Source organism: Panthera onca, chromosome X (genome assembly GCF_046562875.1).
Source record: "Panthera onca isolate mPanOnc1 chromosome X, mPanOnc1 haplotype 2, whole genome shotgun sequence".
Taxonomy (NCBI): domain Eukaryota; kingdom Metazoa; phylum Chordata; class Mammalia; order Carnivora; family Felidae; genus Panthera; species Panthera onca.
The window spans coordinates 103,443,690-103,461,386 of record NC_138357.1 but is presented as its reverse complement, the minus strand read 5'-3'; the positions used below and the strand labels follow the sequence as shown (position 1 = coordinate 103,461,386).

The window sequence follows — 17,697 nt, the reverse complement described above, 5'->3', positions numbered from 1 at the left end:
GGCAGTACGATGCTGGACGTAGGACACAAACCCACATGTAAGAGGACCTGTGCAGATCAAACCCCTAACGTTCAAGGGTCCACTGTAGCTATGGAATGATAAGTAAGTTTGTTTAATCTGGATCTTGCAAGTAATATATTGAAGTAGAATGCAAAATGTAAGTTCCTAACATATTCCACTTTATTAAAATAAAGTTGGTTTTTATATACTTCGACCCAATTTCTAAAGTTAACGTACACTTACCCCCAGTCTAACATCACTACAGGTATTAACGGAGGATTCGGAAGAGGAGGTTTTGCAACAGCCTATTTCAGTCGAGTGTGATACCGTATACTGTAAATCATTTCTAACTACACAGAAAAGAAGCAGAATGTAGTGTTTGCTTTTAGTTTATTAATTTATTTTGCAGGAATCTTTGACTTTCCGAATATGTACTGTTTGGAAGTACGATGCATGCATAGCCTTTTAAAATGCCTTTGTACAATTTCACCTCAAAATAATGATTCACAGCATACACGGAAACCTAAAAGAAACATGGTATTTACAAGATTTAATAGGTTCTTGCTGTTTCAATGAAGAAACTGATCAATTCTTTTACAGTAGGGAACCATGGACATTGGGTCTCATTATAAATAAGAATTCAGAATTGTTCAGTCTCAAAGCAACTTTTCATGGCTTTAGAAACTAAAATCGAGTCATCATCCTATTAATCTCTGAATGCCCAAGCCATGCAAAATTCTACTTGTATTAAATATTTGGGGATGCAAATAATAAAGAAAAAAAAGGCAGGTCTAGTGAATGTGAAAACATCATCAGAATTAACTTTCACACTAAGAAAATTCTGTCAATTCTTTCAAAAAGATACAGTAGTGGTGCAACAGACAGTGCCCAATTTATTGATTTTTTTTTTTTTTTAATCGTAACATTTCAGTGGTCATGGTTCTTGCTCGACTGATATACCAATATACCCTTTCACTACGAAGGGACATCTTCACATTCCAGGATACATGACTGATGTTTTCCAAGGACAATTTTTTTATGCCTTATATTCTTGCTTTTTTGTTTATACTGTCAAAGACATTACAGTTACCTTTTAAAATGCTATAGAAAACTGAGTTGCCACAGAAAGTTGGATATGAACCCTAGATCATGGGGACAAGACGATGACAAAATTGAAGAAACGATACTTTTTTAATAATTAAAAAGTACTAAAACTGAGACCAGCTCCTTAAAAATTAAACTGCCTATCACACTTCCCACTTCATTCAGGGAAATAAACAAATGAGCAACACTTTGCCCCCCTCCTTTTCCTCGTCTAAAACTACCTTTCCTACGACGCAGTTCTTCTGTTTAAAACCCCCTGCCTCTTTCCTCTCCCATACAAAGCCATTATCAATGCAAACATTTTACACTGCTTAGGAAGTTTCTGGCTCCTCTATTACCACTTGAAACTCTTAAGACCTACTCCACACGTTAAGGGACAATGTACTTGGAACAAAACGGCACATGTGCTTTCTAAAAACCCAGTTTACAAAACCATGAAATAGTGTAAAACGTATAGTCAGGTCTATGTGTTACCAGATACATCAAACTAGACACGTTTTAAGAAAAAAGACGTTTCGCTAGCAACCAGCCGTGCCCCGGCCTACGCGAAGAGCGGCGGGCCTGGGCGGACAGGGGCAGCCCGGTGTCCGCCGTCCTGCCGCCGGCCGACTGGGCACGCGCTTCAGTCCGACCAGGACGGCCTTTCCAAAAGGCACCTTGAAAGTTGACCGAGTCCTCCTTCAAAGTGGTCAGAGGCAAGAAGTCTATAGAGGGGACACAGTTAAAGAGCTCAAACGTGTCCGTGGAAAACAATTTTGCTTCCTTTAAAAACTGAACACAGCCTAACTTGGCCTACGAGACTTGGGCCCAACCAGAAATGAACACATACGGAACTTCTTGAAAAGCCATCTCTGATGCCTCCTACCCCACCGTCTACACCTATCCGAGAGACTGGTTTCTTCTCCCTTTTCCTGGCAGGGGCAAACAACGATCGACTAGATAGATCACCAAAGGACTGGAACCATGCATCTACTGTATGACGACAGCTTATTGACCCGGATGTGTGTTCATGCAATAGTTGTAAAGTCACCTACGTGGTTCTAATACGGCATCCGACTGTTTCCAGACATGCTACTTTCATTCTGAACTGACAGGCGCCCAGTTAACTGCTGCCACTTGAGCGTATCTAAGAATACTGGTAAACCTCGAGCTAGAACACCAAGCAGGATAGAGATTTTCCCCCTAAATTGTTATCTAATACCAAGCGGGGTAGATCGTCACCGAAGAGATAGGAAACCATACAAAGGCAAAGGCATTGGCATATTACAGAAGAGTAGGACTGAGAGACGGCTGCTGGAGACAGACACCAGTGTCACAGAAGCTTTTAAAGAAGGCGATTTTCAGGTCGACGCTTTTAAGCCCATCTGCTTTCTCTCTGTTCTTCTCACAGTCTTGCCACAGTCGAGTGAGGGATGTCTTAGCGGCGTAATCACACAGCCATGCGTACTTGGCGAGACGAGTGGATATTTGGGGAATTTTCCACATACGAGACGTTGGCAAAGCGGTAGGTAGAGGGTGAAACGATGATTTTGAAGGAGAATGGCGATGGGTTATGATGCCTTTGGTTTCATTGTGCATTTAGGGACAGCTGGCGTTTCCAGGTCTGCCCGACACCCCTGGTACCTTACAATACAACGACAGCTTCAAGAGTGTGGGTGTGTGCGCGCGTGCACGCGCGTGTGTACAGGGGGGCACGTGGCATGCGAGGGTGGCTACTCCTAAAATCTGAGCCTCAGGTAACATCCTTCAGGATTCAAAGCCCTACTGATCGTATTGCCGTTCACATTCACCCAAATGATGGGAAGATTCCAAAATCCAATTCTAAGCCAGGAAGGAAATTCAATGACGGAGACCTTAAACGTCCTATGAACGGTCTTCCAGTGGTGCACCCTAGGGGGCCACACGGTTTTCTCTCTCTTCAGTTACTCATACCCTAAAGTTTTGGCTTCACAAATAAGGAGTGCTTTAGTATCACCTGAGCTACCCGAACAAACTCATTATTACCTCTGAATACACCCTGTTAAATTTAAACAGCTCTGAGTTGTCAAGTCCTTTGCGCTCACCTCTCTCTAATCTCGTTTCTTCACCAGCCTTCTCCTCCTCCCAAGTAACACAGTAGGCAACTGGATGACATCGGCCAACTGTAATTTCCCTCACGCCGGTTCATGAACATGTGCAAATAAATCTGTACTGAAGAGCTAATGGTGATTTTTTTTTTTCAGCTACGTTAGGATTGTGGCACAAAACACTGTGCTGTAAACATCGTGAATTCGTCACAAAATTGGAAGGAGGGAAAAAAAAGGCCCTATGGACTGCACACATTTCTTACAGAACCGCAGCTGAGCTCAAGATCTCCAAATGGATTCTGGAATGGATTTACATTTGGCATACATTCACTGTGCTATTGGCAAAGCGCAGTTTTATGAGAAGGTCATTCGTAAAATTGTTCTCGGTAAGGACTTGTTATTTTTAAAGCCAATGGCCTAATAAAAGCATGCAGTAACATAAAAATTGTATCTATCGTGGCATAATTAGGTCTTAGTTACCAGTGTTGATTTAGCTTGATGAATTACTGTACAAGCAACAGGGATCTTCTCACCTCTGATTGTACTCTGGAACAAAGGGCATGATGTGCCTCATTCCTGACAGTTACGAATCACATTTTGAACTATCGTGTGTGTTTGAAATTACCTCTGAAAAAAGCAGCAATTAAAAATACCCTTATTACTTAGCCCCCGCCCCCCCCAAAAAAATTGTGGGTGCTTTTTCCTGTTCTTCTCTTTACTAGGAAACACCGGGAAGAAGCATGGGGAACCTGGGTTTTCCAGAGAGCTGTGACCAGGTGAGTCTGCTCTGGGAATTCACAGTTTGTCTAATAAACTGTAACAGGTCACACCATGACTGAAAGTTCTGGTTTATAAAGTAAGGGCTACTCAGCAGTAACTTTAACAATTGGGATTCCACAGAAGAGCGCTTGCCCTCTCTGTGTACATTCTTTCAGGAGTGAATCCTTTCCCGGTTTCAAGTATCCCTTTCTATCTCACTCTGCAACGAGTTGAGAAAGGAAAAAAAAAAAGAAAAAAGAAAAAAAAAACCCACCAAAAAAAACCCCACCAAAGAGAACTCCCCATTTTTCCTTTAGTGAGCACAACCAGCTCCAGGGTCCTTCCTCCTCCCCCCGTGGAATCTGCCAGGGAAAGGCTGGGCAGATGAACAGCTTCCCAAGGTTTTCTTTTCTTCGAGTGGGGGCTCCAAGTTTCACTCTCGAACTGACGCGGACCCATCGGAGTTCAAGTGTACCGCGGCATCTCGCACTGCTCACAGCGGTTGAGGGCGGGGTGGTTCAGGAAGGTGCAGCTGTCGCAATTCCACGGAGCCCCTTCGTAGTCCTCGTCTCGGGGCTGTGTCCGAGGACTCTGCTTGGAGCCGGATAGATGCTCTGAGGGAAGTTAGGATGGAGAGAGAGAACAGACTGAACACTGCCAGGTATAATCCAAGCGGAAACACTACGAGAAAACAAGGGGGGTGGGGCGCAGTTTGCTACTTGACCTCCTGTGAAAGCCAGCTGGTACACAGAGCAACTCGACACAGGCAGCTCAATGGGTTTATGAGACAAATTCTACTTTGTTCAAAATAATGGACTTTTTTCAGAAGAAGATAAACAGAAGCCAAGTACATATGACCTTCCTCATTCATGATCCTAACAGCAGTTATGCTATGTTGTAGCCAAATGAACCAAACGAGAAATCTCACAGAACATGGGAGATTCTTACCATCTCCTTCGGTTTGCCCTGACATCCCCCAGTACTAGCCAAACTGTCATCAACCTCTGCTAGGCTGGCCTCCTCCCATGAGACCTTCAGCCTCACAGTATGCATGCAGAGTTTTAATCAGAATGGTAAAAAGAGAGACTCCACAGGTTTTCAGAAAAGCTAAACTCATTCAAAATAAGATTATTTTTGATCCTTAGCTTCTTTCCTACCTCTTTGGCATTATAATTTCCTTCAGATATAGTTTTTCAAAATGGATACATCTGAGGGTGCCTGGGTGGCTCGGTCAGTTAAGCGTGAGACTCTTATTTCGGCTCAGGTCATGAGCTCACGATTCTTGAGTTCAAGTGCCCCCCCCCCCCACTGGGCTCTGTGCTGACAGTGTAGAGCCTGCTTGGGATTCTCTCTCTCTCTCTCTCTCTCTCTCTCTCTCTCTCTCTCTCTCCCCCCCCCCTTTTCTCTCTGCCCCTCTCCCATTGGTGCGAGTGCTTGCTTTCTCAAAAAAAAAAAAAAAAGGGGGGGGGCAGTCTATCTGGCCATATAAAATGCTGGCAACCCTTGGTTGGTCCTCAGGATTTTCTTTATAAACACTTGAAACTTAGATTCCTCTTAGGGCCTCACTCCCTCTGGCCTTGTGTTCAAAACGGCTTTTGTCTTCTACAGTTACTTTGGAAATTCTGCTTTTTGAGGAACATCCCTACTGAACGTGGTATCTGGGACCAGGAGGCTAGAGCCCTCTAGACAGAAATGACCCTGGAATCCGGAGCAACTCAGGAGGCTGGGAAAAATCTACCTGTAAAACAGTCCAAATCCTCACTGTGAACTGGAAAGGAGGTGAAGATCTAAAGTCAGCAGCCTTCCTAAGCAGGTAACAAACTAAGATGAAAGGCTTTCATCAGCCACCATTTGGGGTTAAGTGTATATTCTTTTGGAAATTAATGACCTGACTTGGTGTCAGCAATGTGCCTTTCCTGACAAATGGCTGCAGTGAACATTCGTTCCCCAACAGGTAGAGAGAACTGAGTTTCAGACCCGAACTTTCCAATGGTCATAGTAGGGCTCAGGTTCACCCAAGAAGGAGCTGTGAGCTTGACAAGAGAACAGAAAACCACTGGGTTCGTCAACCTACTTGGGGCTTCTCTTGTTTTATACTATAGGAAAAGAAAAAATAACTTTCCCTTTATCTTTCTGAGTTCTTGACGGAGACCCCTCCACCCCAGGTAAAAAAAGACAAGCGAAAAAGCAAAGTTCATCAACATGTGTACCTCACATATCAGGGCAGAGACCTAGGAAAACTAACTCCCCAAAGGGGGCCAAGCGGCCGTTTAAATAGCATCTTCAGCTTAAGACCAAGCAAAATGGTAGAGGGAGGGCAGGGGAAGCCTGTTAGAGGAGGTTATCTGACAAGCACGGGAAATAGGGGTCTATTCCCTAGGCATAAGTCCTGTCCTTTCTCCACTGATAACCATTCTTTTGATTCAGTCATAAGGCTCTCTCTGGTACAGACAAGGAGACTCCTCTAAGTGGAGACTGCCTTTATAAAGGTCACCCTCACGCATGTGTGGAATTTGGGAAGAAACAGATGAACAAAGGGGAAGAAAAAGAAAAATAAGATAAAAACAGAGAGGAGGCCAATGGTTAAGAGACTCTTAAATACAGAGAACAAGCTGAGGGTTGCGGGGGGGGCGGGGGGGGGGGCGGTGTAAATGGGTGAAGGGCACTAAGGAGGGCACTCTTCGAGACGAGCAATGGGTGTTGTATGTAAGAGATGAAACACTAGGCTCTACCGAAGCCAAAACTACACTGTATGTTAACTAACTTGAGAATGAATCAATGAATGGAATGAATGAATGAACGAACGAGTGAGGGGGAGTGGTAAGTGTACATGTAACTGTTCCTGACAAAAGGGTAACTTCTATTCTGTTGTCACAGCTTCTCCTGCCTTTGCAGTTTCTTACAATAAATCTTGACGGCAAAAATGGCCTATTTTATGGTGCCGTTTTCTCCCCTTCAGGACCACCATGACTGAATTTGGAATAAATCACTCTCAACTGACTTACCAAAATAGTTAAAAGGCACCTAATTTAGAATTACTATTGGTAAGACACTGTGCATTTCATCCCAAGGAGGTACTGCTGAAATAGAAGCATCTAAAACCTAAAAGACATTTTAGATGTCTGTTTTCATTTGATTTACAGTTGTGAAATCTTTTCTTTCTGTGGCCTGTGTAAGAAGCAAAATCTTTCAAGCCTCCTAGAAAACAAAAACTTAAAAAGAGAACTGAAGTAAATAGGCTTTTCCTTTAAGACTAATTATTTTTCGGGGTGCCTGGCTGGCTCTGTCAGAAGAGCATGTGACTCTTGATCTCGGGCTCCTGAGTTCAAGCCCCACATTGCACGTAGAGATGAACCCATTTAGAAGTAAGCAGTGTTTTTTTTTAAAGTTTAATTTAAAGAGGCCAAACTTCCATACAAATAACCATCTTCACAAATCACACAAATCAAAAGTTAAATCAATAATGTTTATAATATACTCATTAGAATACAGAAAACAAATTGCCTAAAAGGATGCTAGTAAAAACTTCAAAATTGGTAAATAACTTCTACCCAAAGAGAAAAACTCATTTTTCCCTAATGGGAAATATGCCAATGGTAAAAGAGGATTTTTTTTTTTTTTTTTTTAACTAAAATAAAGTACAAGGTAGTTTCATGTTAGGTTGGTTCTTAGGCTGGGATTTTTTCCCCTACTTCTGTAATAGTCAAGTAAAATACTTGTATAAACTCATATATATACAATACTTTTAGAACCCTTATTTTAACTGAATCCCAAGGTAAAATTCAAGAAGCAGGAGAAAACTGCAGTGAGGGGTTATAAAAAAGTAATTAAAAAAAGCTTTTTTAAATGTTTATTTATGAGAGAGCGAGAGCACATGCATGTGAGCAACTGGGGGAGGGGCAGAGGATCCAAAGCAAGCTCCACACTGACAGCAGAAAGCCCCATAAGGGGCTCTAACTCCAAAACTGTGACATCATGACCTGAGACAAAGTCAGACACTTAACCGACAGAGCCACTCAAGGGGCCCTCAAAAAGTTGTTTAAAAAAAATTTTTTTAACCTTTATTTTTGAGAGAGAGACAGAATGAGAGGCGGGAAGGGGCAGAGACAGAGAGGGAGACACAGAATCCGAAGCAGGCTCCAGGCTCTGAGCTGTCAGCACAGAGCCAGGCGTGGGGCTCGAACTCACGAATTGCGACATCAGGACCCGAGCCGAAGTCAGATGCTTAGCCAACTGTGAGCCACCCAGCAGCCCCAAGAAGTTATTTTTTTAATTAATTACTTGGCCTTGCTTTGTAGATGCTATTCAAGCAATCCATCCAATGTGGTGGACTACTAGCCACTTAAAAAGGGGCCACTTAGATGTGCTCTTACTGCCAAACGTACACCAGACTGCAGCACCTGGGTGGCTCAGTCGGTTAAGCATCCGACTCTGGATTTTGGCTCAGGTCATGAAGTCACAGTCTGTAAGTTCAAGCCCCGTGACGGGCTCAGGCTCCAAGCTCCGCAATGACGGTGTGGAGACCTGCTTGGGATCCTCTCTCTCTGCCCCTCCCCCACTCATGCACGCTCTCAAAATCAATAAAAAAAAAAAACAAAAAAAAAAACAAAAAAAAACAAAAACCCACCAGATTACAAAGACTGTTTGAAATAACATGAAATATTTCATTAATTTATGTGGACTTGCTACTGAAATATTATGTTGTACATACTAAATAATCTAATTTCACTTTTTAACGTAGGAAATTTAATATATCTAGCTTGTGTTGTATTTTTATTGGGCAGCGCAGCCTTAGAAACTCATCAGAGAAGATGAGTTTTAATTTTTTTATTCAGAATCCCTACATGCAATGTGGGGGTCACGCTACCAACCCTGAGGTCAAGAGTCACGTGCTCCATGGCCTGAGCCAGCCAGGCACGCGGAGAGAATAATTTTCTAAAAGGAAAAAAAAAGGCCTTTCCTTGTGGTAACTCTACGTGGGTGAACACGTGTGTTTGGACGTTGTGCACAAACTCCGGACACACAGGTACAAACCATCTGCAGCTGCTGCCTGGGTGTCATGGACGTCTGCCTGTACTTTGGAGGTCACGCTAATTCTCCGGGCTTTCCTCTCAATTGTGCAAGGGTCTGATGAGTCTGCATGAAAAGAAGCAAAGCCAGTAGGAAAGGGATTAAAGCCGTTCATGAGAAGAGTGGACAGGCTCCCAAGGATCTGTCATGGGACACGCACACCTGAATAGTTACCCTATTACTTCACGGCAGCGTCCGCGCTCAGGTCAGGTGCGTGCCCGGTTTCATACTGCTTCGACAACCTATGTAGAACCGTGGCTCTTTCGAGCTTTTCCAGCCTCTACAATTACTTGGAGTCAATGTGTCATTTCACCACTTTGCCACTTTCCTGGTGTAAACTCGGTGAGGGTAATTAAAGGTCAACGTGAAGGCAAAATTTGGGGGGTGATACTTGAGCCGATAGCCTGATTAAGCAACAGTTCTTAGAAAATCATGGGTTGAAAGCACATGATCTGTAAGGCTAGCCGAAGAATCCATTACAGTAATAACAGTAAGCTACAGTACTTCATAATTAATGAGTAAGCAGAGCAGTGATTGAAAAATCAGCACCAACTGAGAGCAGTATGGACTGCAGGCATCCCTTGCTAGAACACTGTTTCTGTGAATGCACACCTTATTCGTAAGCAGTCCTTTGTGTTATCTGCCCTTAGAAACCAAAGAAGGATCTCGGCATTTTCTGATTCGTTCTGAGCCCACAGGCAATCCCCTAGTATGATCCACCTTTGGAGATTACTGCCCCTGAATCCTCAGCCTGGTGCCTAGGTATTTACTCCACTATCCGCGTAAACAAAAGCAGACTAAATGGTCTCCTTAGGCTCCAAAGAATACTATAAACTTCTATTTCTTAAGCTTCTAAAGCACTTTTATAGTGTCATATGCTTACTACTCTCATAGACCCTTAGGACAGCCGTGTAAGATACATAAACTAATGAGGATTTGGACTGATCGCCTCTCCGGTGCACAGACTAGACCTGAACAAGGTCAGGTGGCCGTAATAAGCAGGACCAGGGCTCAAATCATGGGATGACAAGGTCAGTGCTCTCACCGCTGTGTTACCAATGAAAGGTTGGGGAGGACTTTCTAAGGCAGCTGAGAAGCTTACATGTACATGGAATTGCTTCACTACAAAGTTCAGTCCAAAAAGGGTTCTTGGTCACCTTTTTCCTTAGGTTTCTTTTTCTTCCTTCCCTTCCCGCCCCCCCCGCTCTTCGCCCCCCGAGAGAGACAGACTGTGACCAGGGCAGGGGCAGAGAGAGGGAGACAAAGAATCCAAAGGCAGGCTCCAGGCCGCGAGCTGTCAGCACAGAGCCCGATGCTGGGCTCGAAGCCACGAACAGCCAACTCATGACCTGAGCAGAAGTCGGATGCTTAACAGACTGAGACACCCAGGCGCCCCTCATTCTCTTTTTATTATCATACTTACTATTCAGATAAACATCCATATTCCACTTGGATTTATCCATGTAATAATGCCAAGACATTTATTTTAGCCAATAAACCAATTCTGTCAGTTATTTCTATTTTATCTTAAGTGGCACTGCAAGAAAATCTACCTTAAAGTACATAAATGTTTTTGAGAAGAGGCCAATTTAGGTTTTGAAATGTGAATGCTTAGAAGACAACGCACCTGACTTCACAGAGAAAACCAAACAGCTTTTGATTTCAGCTTCGGTCATGATCTCATGGTTCCTGAGATGGAGCCCTGAATCAGGCTCTGTGCCATCCATCACATTTCATTACAACTGTCTCCTCTGCCTCTCCCCCATGTGTGCGTGTGTGTGCGCTCTCTCTCTCTCGCAAAATAAACACACCTTTCACCTTTTGTTTTTTTTAGTAAGTTTAAAAACTACAAGGTAGGGTACATAACGGGACACTATTAGACTAGTACCATTTTATGTTCTCACCAACAGTATATCTAATGAAAGCTCAATCGGATTTCTCGAGTAGAAATTCATTTCTAGTGAGGATGTTAGTTTTCTAGTCTACTTTGTATTAAAACTGTATGTAGGGGCGCCTGGATTTAAGCGTCCGACTTCGGCTCGGGTCACGATCTCACGGTCCGTGAGTTCGAGCCCCGCGTCGGGCTCTGCTGACAGCTCAGAGTCTGGAGCCTGCTTTGGATTCTGTGTCTCCCTCTCTCTCTCTGCCCCTCCCCTATTCGCACTCTGTCCCTCTCTGTCTCAAAAATAAGTAAAGGTTAACAAAAAAAACCAACGTATGTAGACTAGGATAAGCCACTTGGGGTAAGCGTAAATGATCCATATACCTACTGACTACTGGATACATAGTTTACAAGTTGACTACAGTTGGAATTTAATTACAGCTCACTGTGAGGACTACTCAAAGCTGCAAGGACTACAGCCGCCTTACTAAAGGTACTTAGAGTCACACGAAGCTGGATATTATGGCATCCTAACGATATTCCTAACTGAGTAGTCCAGCAAAACAGGAGCTTCCCACCTCAAGTATATGCTGTTGGTCTCCAAGGCAGAGGCACAATGACCTGTCTGCAACACCGATATGACCACTGCTAGAACACTCTTCGGGCCCCTGGCAGCTGACCTACCACGTGACGTCAGGACATTTTCCTCATTTCTTTGTGAGTGTTTAAGGTAAAACTTAGTGAAATACACATACCGTAAGCGTGCCATCTGAGTACTTTTGAAAATTGCACATACACCTCAATAATCCGAATCCCTATCCAGACATTACCATTAGCCCATAAAATCCTCCCATGCCTTCTCCCAGGTAATCCCCAACCTCCACTCCCAGAGACCAAAGCTGTTCTGGTTTTTAATAGAAACTAATTTAGTGTATGAATTGCAGCATGTCAACAGAATCATCCAGTATGTATTCTTTTGGATTTGCTTTCTTTCTTTCAGCATTATGTTGCTTAGGTTCCGGCACGTCGTGTGTGAAAAGAGTTGATTTGTGTTGCTGACTAGTATTCCCTCATGCGCATATAGCAGTCGGTTTCCAGTCACCTGCTGAGGGCCACTTGGGCCGTTCCCAGTGTTTGCTTAATTTGAACACATTCGCTATGAATCTTCTACTACAAGCCACTTTGTGGACATGGTTTTAAATTCTGTTGGATAAATTTTTAGAAGTAGAGTTGATGGGCTACAGGGCAGGTGCATCAAGGTGTGACTTTACAAGAAATGGTCACACCATCTTCAACTTTTACCAGAAATGTAAGAATTCTGATTGCTCTACATTCTAATGTTTTAGACCTCGTGCTTTAGGAATCTAAGGATTTGAATTTGCATTTTCTTAATGTCTATTCAAGTTGAGCATTTTCATGTGTTTATTAGGCCATTTATATATGTTTGTGAAGCGTTGACTCAAATGTTTTGATCTTCGTAAAACTGGATTGCCTTTTAAGGTTTTTTTTCCAACGTTTATTTTTGAGAGAGAGTATGTGCGCGTGTGCCTGAGCACGTGGGGGAGGAGCAGAGAGACCGAGGATCCCAAGCGGGCTCTATGCTGACAGCAGAGAGCCGGATGCAGGGCGGGAACTCACAAACAGTGAGATCATGACCTGAGCCAAAATCAGACGCTTAAGCAACTGAGCCACCCAGACAGATGCCCATGGCTTGTCTTGTTATTACTGTGCTACAGAGGTTCTCGATACATTCTAGATACCACTTTTTGTTTTAACCAGGTATGTTTTCAATATTTCCTCCCAGTCCATGGCTTGCCTTTTCACTTTCTTCACAGTGCGTCTTGACGAGCAGAAATGGTCAACTTCAACGAAGGCCAGTGTACCAAGTATTCTTGCTGTGTTGCTCAAAATTCTTAGCTAAACCCAAGTTGCAAGTATATGTTAGGTTTTGTTCTGGAATCTCTGTAATTTAGCACTGACACTTAAGTATGTATGACCCATCTTAGATTTCCGTGTATAGTGAGAGGTAAGGATCAAAACTGGGTTATTTTTCCATATGGTTAACCAGGTTCTTGAATTAGTTGCTGGAAAGACTTCGCTTTCTCCCTTCACTGCTTTGGTGCTTTTGTCAAAATCTGGCAGTGTAAGTGAGGGTCTCTATCTGGGCTCTCCATTATTCTCTATCTACTTTTTATCCCTATGCCATTAACATACTACCATGACTGTAGCTTTATATTAAGTCCTGAAATGAGTTAGGGCTGAGACTTCCAATTGCATTCTTTTTAGAGATTGTTTTGAGTATTCTATGTCTTAGGCAATAAGGTATGAATTGCAGAATCAGTTTGTTACTTTTGCCCAGTACAGTTAAAATGGGTATAAGTACAAATCACTAGGGGAAGAATAAGTTTCCCACTTGTGATTTAACTGCAAACACGGTGTATTACCCTAATTTCTTCTGGCAATGTTTTGTAGTTTTCAACATCTATCACTGGTGTTGAATTTCTCATTTTTCACTTGTTTGCTGGTACATAAAAATAGGGTTCTTGTAGATTCACCTTCCATCCCAAGACCTTGTTAAAGGCACTTATTAGTTCTAATAGTTGTGTTTTAGTCTCCTTATAGCTGGAATAGGGGCTGACTTTTGTCAGATGCTTTTCCTGTATCTAGTAAAAGGAGCATGAACTTTTTCTCCTTTACTGATAGCACATTCCTGAGCTAAAAGAAACTTGGTCATGATCCATTATCCTTTCTATATATTGTGAAAATTACGAATTTTTTTTTTTTTTTTTTTGCTTTAAATTCTGGACGGGTATTGATGTGTAATTTTGTTTTTTTTCTAGGGGTGTGGGGGGTGGTGAGTAGATAATACCTTGATCAGGTTTTGGAATCAAGGCTCTGCTGATGATACCCAAAACAAACAAAAAACTGAGAAGCTATCTTTCCTCATCTATTTTCTCAAAAAATTTGCATAAGGTTGGTAGTATCTTTTCAAGTACCAATGAAACCATCTGGGTATAGAGTTAATGGATTCAAATTCTTTAATAGACAGCTATTAATATATCCTGTATCATCTTGTTGTCAGTTTTGGTAGATGTGTCCATTTCATATAAAGGGCTGAGTTTACTGGCATAAAGATGTTGATCACATTCCCTTATTATGTTAATGGAGAGCCAGTATTTCTCTTGCTATTTTGATAATTTGTGTTCTTTCTATATTTACCTTTCAATCTCCTTGACTTTATTGTTTCCTAAAGGTGGAATTTTAGGTAACTGATCATTAATCTTCATGGCTTGAGTGTGTCTTCACAAATTTCCTTCTAAACACTGCTCAAAGAATTTGGCCTTCCCTGGCATGCATGGGTGGCTCAGTGGGTTAAGCATCCGATTTCGGCTTAGGTCATGATCTCACAGTTTGTGGTTTGAGCCCCACATCTGGATCTGTGCTGACAGCGCAGAGCCTGCTTTCTTTGTCTCCCTCTGCCCCTCGTCTGTCTCTTTCTTAAAAATAAATTCACATGAAAAAGTAAATTAAGGAAGGTAGGGGCGCCTGGGTGGCTCAGTCGGTTGAGCATCCAACTTCGGCTCCGCTCATGATATCACGGTTTATGAGTTCCAGTCGTGCGTCGGGCTCTGTGCTGACAGCTGGGAGCCTGCTCCCGATTCTGTGTCCGCCCACCCCGGCTTGTGCTCTCTCTCTTTCAAAAATGAATCAACATACATACATACATAATTAAGGAAGGCCAACTTCTTCTTGTTAAAGAGAGGTAGAGCTTTAATGCCCAGCTCCCGGGAGATAACCACTAAAATCTTGGAATTTCCCCAAGCGATAAGGAGTGTCTCTGTTCTTTACGGTGGGCCCTTCAGACCATACCGGAGAGTTCATGCCAATGAGATGGCTCGCGGTGGACACACTGCTCACCAACTTGGTCGCTATTTCCAGATGAACAACTTGTCAATGCATTCTGTTACATAGGGTGATTCTTTGGTAACAGCCCTTGAATCAATTAACTGAAGTCTGTTGGATTACCAATAGGTAAGACTTCTTTAGTAGATACTCAGGCAACACCGAGTTTAAAGAGACCCATATATATCATTGATGACTTTATCCATTTAGATTAAAAATGTAACTCAGTGACTTTCAACTTGAAACTGTATAGAATGTTGTCACAGTGCCAAACCTGATACTTGGTAGTCATCCACTACATACATACATAGAAAGCTATTCAACTAAAATCAAGGTAACGTTATTTAGCACAGAATTTATCCATTACCTCCTGAGTAGGGAGTCTAACAAGATTTGTAAATATTCTACTGGTCATTTAAAAAAAAGGCATTCTCAGGGTGCCTGGGGGGCTCAGGCAGTTGAGCGACGGATTCTGGGCCAGGTCACGATCTCACAGTTTGTGGGTTCAAGCCCCAGGTCGGGCTCTGCACTAACAGCACAGAGCCTGCTTCGGACTCGCTATCTCCCTCTCTCAAAAGTAAATATGGAAAAAAAAATTAGGGGCGCCTGCTTGGCTCAGTAGCTTAAGCATCTGACTTCAGCTGAGGTCATGGTCTTGTGATCTGTGGCCTCAAGCCTGTCCGTGTGGAGTGTGCTTCAGCTCCTCTTTCTGCCCCTTCCTCACTCGAGCTCTCTCAGAAAAGAAACATTAAAAAATAAATAAATAAAACACCTCATCCCTAATTATTATCTTCACCTGTTGGGCACAGAAGGCTTCCTCTGTGAGCTGCTAACTTAAGAGGCTTAGATCTACAACTCAAACTTTGCATTCTCAGGTAAGACCTTTCAAGTTCTCATTATTTTAGAAGGAGGATTACAGTTAGGATCTAAACTAGGATCCTAGAGTTTAGGATTACAGTTATGACAGAGGTAAGTAATTTTACAATGTTAGCTATATAATATATTGTTTCACTTAAAAAAATTAAATTGGATATCCCACTTAATTACCTTTGACAACAATTCCAGGAGTCATTAATTTGTAGTGCCTTTGAGAAATTAAAATATGGGGGACACGTGGCACAGGAGTATCACTATGGTAACTTTTTTGGTGCTGAAAAGTTAATCTCGCTGACAGAAATTTCTTCAGCTAAACATTCTGATACTTATTTCTCTGTTTGTGGCATTTCCCTACTCACCTTTTTTAGATGGCTTGGGTGGTACAACTGGGCCAGGTTCTATGTTGTCATAAAAATTATTCATGGCTTTTGGATCAAAGTTTCCTATAAAGAAAATAAAATCACCATATGCATTTAGGGCTCTTGTTCCTATTTGGCTTTTTTGTTAAAGAATATATAGAAATAAAATATGTAAGAAGGGAAACTTTTCCAGGGTTCAAAACTCCTATCCTCTTTCCACTGAAAATGTTTTCCTGATCACTGTGAGAAAAGACCCAAGCAAACTACCCCATCAGTGTTGATCAACAAACCATCGCCTGAAGGGATATTTTTCTAACTGCAAAGCTACTCTCTTGCAGGAGGATTATGTATGTGACACACGTAGGGGAGGTAAATGAGGAAAAAGGACGGCTGAACTATTTGGCGTTACTTTGGATTTTAAGGAACAAACCGTGAGAAAGAAGGTATCTTTCATGCCATTCATGGTTTACCTTAACAAGTTACCCATGATAAAGTAAACTGTGGAAGAAGTGAAACAGAAATTGACAAAGAGGAACCAAGTTACCGTAGCAGCGGCTCACAGTTTTCTTATCTTGAAGAAAAGGAGAATACTGAATGGTGCCTACAGATTTATCCAAGATGATAAGGTGCCAATTTCAGAGTAATAAAGACGACAATCCCTGAGAATTTTGTCTTGCTACAAAATTTTCAACTCTCTCAGGATGTTCACTCCCTGGCCTAGTGTCTATTTCAGCCCCACCTCCTGCCATGAGTCCTCCAAGGTGGGTTGTGATGCACTGTCAGCTTTGGGTCCCGCTTCGACTTCTGCAAACCTATCACCGTAATCTGCTTGTTCTGCGCAATTCCAATGAAGGTTCAAAACTACTCCTGCTTATTAGCTACAGAGAATGCTGTAGGGTACTGACAATTCAAATATACTGGATGTCTTGATGTCTAGACATTATTTTGCCCCCACGAAAAGTTTTCCAACATGAAATAATTATTTGCATCGAGGTTCAAGCTCTTCATTTCAGCGTAAAGTTTTTCCGGAGTATGGAAGAGTAGCATTCAGTAGAAAATGGATCTATTTGGACCCCTTATGAAAGGGGATTCAGAAACACTTCAGCACCAAAAAGAGCTGTGTGTGGCCCAATGGAGACCAAAACCCCAGCTCTTTGCTTCTAAAACCTTAATAGTGCTTTCCCTTGCAGGTTTTATCACAAATGCGTTTTTGCATTTGGAAGACAAATGAAAGCCACAATGCTCTAAGATGCTGCCTATGTATTTCCTCAATCAAGTTACAGCTGATGTTTTAATTTCTAGGTCTCATAAGGCTTACTACAAATGTCCCAACCGACTGTTTGAGTGTTCCTTGTTTTGCTTCAAAAAAACACCCAAGCAAAAAAAATGGACGTAGTCTTTCCAAACAGTGACAATACTTAGTATCCACCCCCCACACCACGCACAGCAATTCTTCCAGCGCTTAAAGCAAGGAGTCTCTACGATTACCTTTGGGGGAAAAGTGAAGGGCAGGGGACCAGACTGTGCACCTTTCACACTCAAATTTGCTTCTATTCAGACTGTTCCCTATCTTTTACATCTTGCCTAAACCCGGCAACAGGGTAGGTTATTATAATACTCTTAAAATAGGGTAGAAGCTCTCTTAGCTGCCCTAATTAAGAAAAGTAAGTGGTGGTAA

General features: G+C 42.4%; 1 protein-coding gene across 4 annotated transcripts in view; it reads right to left on the bottom strand.

The window, feature by feature from the left end:
- Positions 1-373: 373 nt before the first annotated feature.
- TAB3 (TGF-beta activated kinase 1 (MAP3K7) binding protein 3) overlaps positions 374-17,697 on the bottom strand; it is an 88,266-nt gene continuing 70,942 nt past the window's right edge. For all 4 annotated transcript variants that reach the window (XM_081792653.1, XM_081792654.1, XM_081792656.1 and 1 more), the window contains 3 exons: positions 16,020-16,103; positions 8,964-9,065; positions 374-4,543 (listed from right to left, as the gene is read on the bottom strand). In XM_081792653.1, the coding sequence (XP_081648779.1) occupies positions 4,395-4,543; positions 8,964-9,065; positions 16,020-16,103 (335 nt within the window). In that variant the 3' untranslated portion in view covers positions 374-4,394. The remainder of the gene's footprint in view (positions 4,544-8,963; positions 9,066-16,019; positions 16,104-17,697) is intronic.